The sequence below is a fragment of the Arachis duranensis genome, unplaced genomic scaffold (genome assembly GCF_000817695.3).
Source record: "Arachis duranensis cultivar V14167 unplaced genomic scaffold, aradu.V14167.gnm2.J7QH unplaced_Scaffold_95381, whole genome shotgun sequence".
NCBI lineage: Eukaryota > Viridiplantae > Streptophyta > Magnoliopsida > Fabales > Fabaceae > Arachis > Arachis duranensis.
The window spans coordinates 14,145-20,535 of NW_026265236.1; the positions used below are offsets into that span (position 1 = coordinate 14,145).

Genomic DNA, 6,391 nt, shown 5'->3' on the forward strand with positions numbered 1-6,391 from the left:
CTTCTTTTTATCCTATTTGATTTTCAGTTGCTTGGGGACAAGCAACAATTTAAGTTTGGTGTTGTGATGAGCGGATAATTTATACGATTTTTAGCATTATTTTTAGGTAGTTTTTAGTAGGATCTAGCTACTTTTAGGGATGTTTTTATTAGTTTTTGTAAAACCCGGTTAATTAACGGCTAATTAACCCATAAATGAGAATTTATTCTAGAAAGCCCAAAATGTGGTTTTTGTGGCTAAATGTGATAGAGGAGATTGAGACGAGAATTTTGGTACCAATTTTATAGAATTCGGGCCAAGATTGGACCGAACGGGCCAAACCGGGCCAATCGGACCTAAAGTGGGCCCTTGGCCCAACATAACTAGACCAAAACCCTAGTTTTCAACATTCTCTCTCCTCACTAAACACACTCACATGCTGAAAATGGAGGCCATGGAGTGAAGAACACTCTCTCAAGTTCTTTCTCTCACTTGATCTTCAAACCACCATAACATTTGATCTAGAGCTCCGATTGCCGCTCCGTTTGCGGCCACACGTTCACCGCGGAGAGCTCTACAAAACCCATACAATCAATCTTGAGGTAAGCCAAATTTTGCTATTTGAATTTCCAGCTTTGATTTCGAGTTTCATGAGAAAAAATATTGAGATTTTGGGCTCCTTGATGTTATAGGACCCAACTCTCTTGAAGGAGAAGGTTAATCTTGTCTCCTTGGACCTTGGGTGTGGTAAGATTCTCAACCCTAGTGTAATTTGTTGTTCTATGATGTTTGGGTATTGAGATGTTGTGTATGGGTATGATGATTGTGGCTTAGGTTGTGTATGTTGAAGCTTGATTGGTGACTTTGAAAAGCTTAAAAAGGGCTTTAGTGGTGAAAATCTATTCTTGGAGGTGTTGAGGCCTTGAGAGCTTGAGGAAAAGTGGTTTGGAAGTGCTCCGATTGAGCTTGGGAAATCGGCTAAGGTATGATTTTGGTTTCCCGTATCTAATATGTAATGTGGTAGGAAATACTTAGGCTAGAGGCCCTAAGATAGGCATTGAATAATTAATGTTGTTGAATGATTGAGACATATGATGTGGTCATATATGTGATGATGATTATTGATGCCTTGATGGTATGATGTATGAGAAATATGCATGTTGTGATATATGCTTGATGATTGGTTATGGTTGAATTATGGGTTGAACCATGTTGATGGTGGTTGAATTGTGGGTTGAACCATGTTGATGGTGAGTATGATATTGATTGTGTATAATGATGATTTATTGGAATTGGTGTTGTTGAAAATTGGCATGAGGAAGAGTATATGATATGTCAATGTGTTTGGGTTTGAGCCACTTGGGTGAAGTGGGTTAAAATGATGAGATAGTGATTTTGGTATATTATGGTAAAGTGTCAATGTGTGAGTTGAGGAGGCTTGACGTTGAATTTGATATATTTTGATTGATTTCAAAGAAAGGGATGAAATTGGCATATTTTTATTGATTTGGAAAAGAGTTGAAAATGGCTTGTTTTGAAAATGGCACTTTGTGGTTTTGTATGAAAAATATGGTTTTTGGGCATACTTTGACGGGACATAACTTGGACTACGGATCTTTGTTTTGTGCTAAATCTGTTTAGAAATGAAATTGGATCCGGGATGTCCATGCCATTCGAAGAACGGGTGAAAAACGATTTAAAGTGAGGAAGTTATGTCCGTCGGAAGATTGGGGGTTGAATCTGTGAATTCTGCAGTTTTAACTTAGAAAATTTTTAGCAGAATGACCCCCCCGCGCGTAGGTGCACTTGGCGCGTACGCGCCGTTTTTCCGGAAAACACCATCCACGCGTGCGCGTGGTATGCGCGGGCGTGCCAATTGTGCTGCACCCAATGCCCAGCCATTTTCCAGAGAGTTTGTGCCAGAACTGTGCCAGTTTTGTGCCTGGGGCACGAGAGTACTCACGCGTACGCGTGGTTGACGCGTGCGCGTCATTTGGCTATTTCTCAATCCACGCGTTAGCGTGCATGACGCTTACGCGTCGATGAGTTTTTGAGGTCATCCACGCGTGCGCGTGGAGTGCGCGTACGCGTGGCCCTGTTTTCATCCCAAAGTTGATTTTTGAGTTTTAAAAGCCAAATCTCATACTTCTAAGCCTCCGATCTCACCACTTATGTCTTAAATCATTATGATATGCCTAGCTATGAGAAGAAGGGCTAGTGAATGTGGTAACTTGCGAGTGAAGCAAGGGAAAAATGAATGATCAATGAGGATCAAAGATGATTATGTGAGATGCGGAGGATGGTGGTGGAAGTGCTTGTTATGCCATAGGCCAAAAGGCTATAATTGTTAATGAAACGGCTGGTTATGGATTTAACCGTGAGCCGGATGCCTGGATTATTGCCGTGTTACGGCGGAGCCATGATTATGGCTATGTATAAATGCATATATATGCTGTTGAATGAATTGTGAATGTTGCACTTCAATTATCGGAGATGAGAGTTTCCCTGGGAGAAAGCAGTGGCTAGCCACCACGTGCTCCAGGTCGAGACTTGAAGCTCTTTTGACCCTATGTCGTCAGGGTGGCTGGGCACTGTGAAATTCCCGGATGAGCTCACCCCCATAAATATTCACCAGTGATGGTGATGGATAAATATTCACCAGTGATGGTGATGGATAAATATTCACCAGTGAGGGTGATGGATATGGATCATGATTATGATCAAGTTTACTTTGAGTATGACTCAAGTTGGGGAGACACGACAGAGGGACAGTCCAATGGTTAACTGCCAAGACTTGTCGGGTTGGCTCTATAACCGACAGATGATATCATCGGCCACTAGGGACAGGCATTCATCATATGCATACTATATGAATTGTTTGAGATTGCCTATTTGACTGAATATTATTTGCTAATTGTCTAAATGCCTTAATTGTTCCTATTTGTATATTTCTTGTTTTATATAACTGTGTTTGCTACATTATACTCCTGCTGGTGGTTGGGAGGTTTGAAGGAAATGGAAAGGGAAGTATTAGTTAGACTGAAGAATCTTTAGTCAGATGCCTTTATATGGTTTAGCTTGTTTATAAGCTTTGATATGATCTGGAGGAAGTTCTAGGATTGCCTTCGGCTTTCCTCTATTATTATGTATTATATATGTGGAAGCTGTTACCATGCTGGGGACCTTTGGTTCTCACCCATGCGGATTTTTGTGGTTTTCAGATGCAGGACGTGAGGTTTCCCGCTGAGGCATGCTGTAGACTTCTAGATTTGCGAAGACCCTTTGTTCTCGGGGCTATGTTTTGGTTTATATGTTTTGCTTAGATACTTTTATCTCCATTAAATAATACAAACTATGATGACTCCTCTTATGGGGGATTTTGGAGAATAGGTTTTATGTATTTTGTGTCCCTTTGGGTTTCCTTTGGGGTTTTCCTAATTTTTATCACATGTATATATTGCTATGCTCGGACCGGTTATCTTCGCAGCTGGATCTTGAGTCTTGATATTCCTGTTTTTGACACTCCTTTGTATATATATAATCTCGTGTTGGTTTATCCTCATTCGTTACGTTATCGATCGGAGTATTGCGCTTTTGAGTTGCGATTTTTGTTTACCCCTTTTTCTACAAAGGCTCCTAGTTATAATCAATCATTCATACTACTATACGTACTAAATTTTTATTTTAGAGGTCGTAATACCTTGCCATCTCTGAATTATGACTTAAGCATAAGACTCTGTATAGTAGGGTCTTACAAATAAAGACTTTCAAAAATATCTAATAATAAAAAAATTTAAGAAGTTTAACTTTTTTAAATTAATATATTCTATATTTGTGAAAAAATAGCATTATCTGGGGAATAAAAAAATATTCTTGAAAAAAATTTAGGATTTCAAAAGAAAAAATTTATCATTTTTTTGAATTTTTAAATTTAAAAATTTAATTTTTTATTCGAATCCTGGGAATCCTGAGGCGGACCATCTCGAATAGAAAAAATATTCTACTTATCCTAAATAGATATTGGTTAAGAAAAGATAGAAACATTCCTATTTTTTATACATCGGGTCGTTAAATTTCTGATTCCCTAAAGAAACCAGATAATCAATAAAATCATCCCAAACGGGACAGTTACCTGTCCCTAAGAAGCGTCGTATCCTTCGGAACTGCTCTAGCCGCCTATCGATGTCTGTTTCCCAGGCATCGTAGAGAGCCATGTTGATGGCACGCGCGATATCTTGATCGTCATTTTTATCGAGAAAAACGCCTTTCCCGAGAAAGATTTCACGTGCTCTTTCCACCATCCTAGCCTCCTCATTTTTGCAGTTTGTATTGATTGCATCAACTGCTCTATAAATGCGGTCCTCCGTCCCCGGGTCGATCGGATTTGGAAGGGGGCGGGCAACCTCATCTTCCTCTTCCGCTAAAACGTCGAGGTCGAAAGAGGTCCACCCCGAGCTAGAACCTTCGTGTGAACCCACACCCACTTCGGAACTTGCCGCCGATTCCGGGGGAATCAAGGCGGGAAGATTGGAACTGCCAGCACCATTGTCAAAATGGCATGTCCAACCAAAGTCGAGAGGTTGCGAGCCTATAGTAGCGACTAATAAGTCCAATGGTCCTATGTGAAATAACAAGAGTATGAAATCGAGAGAAATCCAATAAAACAAAATTAACCCAAAACTTCTTACTACGAAACTACTGAAAAGGGAAATTCTGAACCGTGAAAACATGAAACACGTTTTATGTGTCGATAGTACGACCTGCGCGGTTGTTCTTCTTTCATTTTCTTTCTTCTTAGAAAGCACTCACTGAGTTACTTACGAATCAGAAGGATTGAGGCTGACTACGGCCTCAGATGATTAGGCGGGGGCAGGATTCGAACCTGCAGTTTTCAGGTCATGAGCCTGATGAGTTGACCAATTCCTCTACCCCGCTTCTTCCCCGTTTCCTTCTCTTTCTCTTACTATTTTGATAGAGGAGACAGCCCACACTGAACACCAACCCAATCTCGACAAACTACTAGGTGATTCAAGTCGCTTTCTATGGTACGATCCGCAAAGACCTTTCTTCTTTTATGAAATTTTCGGGACCCTAAAATGCAGCAGTTCTCTTATATACGCTATATGTGGCTGCTTCTTAAATAGCTTGGCTTTAGTCCCTATGTCCCGTACCCATTACCTTTGGGTAGGGAATCCACAGGAAGAAGCATGAAATCACCCGAGGAATGCCTCTATTTATGCCTGGTCGCAGGTTTCATCATTCTTTATTTTAGCTCGGTATTGAGGAAAGAGGGAGCAACTTAATCCACCCAGTCTGCATTCCTTTAGGAAGGAATGCTGGAAAGGAAAGCACTTGGAACAGGCCGTTGGCTTTAGGAAGAAAGCCCGACTTTGAAGCTCAGCTTAGCCCAGGACTTTGGAATAGAGCGAAGGAAAAGCGCCCTGGATCTCTCGATCCAGAACTACTAGGAGGGGAGGGAGAACCTTATCCCATGACTCACTTTAGTCATGGAGGGCTGGCAAAGAAAAGTCACTTTAAGAGCTACCAGGGCAGGGAAGGTAGTCAGCTTATTAACTGGAACAAACCAACTCCATTGGGCAAGTGAGGGTTAACCCCCTAAATCCAAGTCGGGGGGACTTCCTCAAAGATCAAAGACAGGATTGGGAAGACCGGACGTTAAGAGAGAACAAGGGATAAGAACTAGCGTCCGGAGATAACAATAGAGGCCTTCAAACTTACACGATGTTGGGGGATAAAAGATAGAGGATAAGACTTCTAACGATCCTTTTAAGATACATAGATTATCCTACATGCCCATAGCTATAGCTACAGGAGCTAATAGAAAGAGAGGGATACGAGCCTCTTTTCCAAGCGAGCCATGGGAGTCTACGTTTGCGTGGGGCCGGGTACCACACATATGTGGTGAAAGCCGACTTGCCTTTTCATCTAATTCGTCACTGATATAAGCACGTGCTAATATCGTTCTGCCCTTCGGGGACCACCCCTCTTCCTTTCTTGTTTTGGTTAGGTTGACCAGAAGTTTTTCTGCCAACTTCTTACCAACAAGGAAAAATGATACAAAAGCATCCCGTCTAAAGATTGGATGACCTTAGTACGGTTGAATTACGCATCAAGGCGCGTCAGCCTTAACGCCCTAACTAACTAGAAATATCTTATGAGAAGAAAGGGCTTTCTTTCTATATTGGTAAAATTTATTTATGCCCGAAGAATTTGTAGGGTTATCGCCCGATAATGTTAAATTGATTCAAAATAAGGTAAAGACTGGTAAGTATACTCTGTCTCCATTTCCACTTAAAGTATTTTCTAGTAAAGAAAAAGCACCTAAGAATACATATTTAATTCATATTAATATAGATAAATCAACAGTTTATGGATGTTTATATCCTATTCT

At 40.9% G+C, this 6,391-nt stretch overlaps 1 protein-coding gene across 1 annotated transcript; it reads right to left on the minus strand.

The window, feature by feature from the left end:
* Positions 1 to 3,944: 3,944 nt before the first annotated feature.
* On the minus strand, positions 3,945 to 5,075 carry LOC127744702 (uncharacterized mitochondrial protein AtMg01090-like). Its single transcript, XM_052256810.1, has one exon. The coding sequence runs from the start codon at positions 4,707 to 4,709 to the stop codon at positions 4,026 to 4,028; it is 684 nt and encodes a 227-aa protein (XP_052112770.1). The 5' UTR covers positions 4,710 to 5,075; the 3' UTR covers positions 3,945 to 4,025.
* Between the last annotated feature and the right edge of the window lie 1,316 nt (positions 5,076 to 6,391).

Bases quoted from the DNA above. Each gene is read 5' to 3' on its own strand.
- LOC127744702 (XM_052256810.1), bottom strand. From the start codon at position 4,709: ATGTTTTCACGGTTCAGAATTTCCCTTTTCAGTAGTTTCGTAGTAAGA.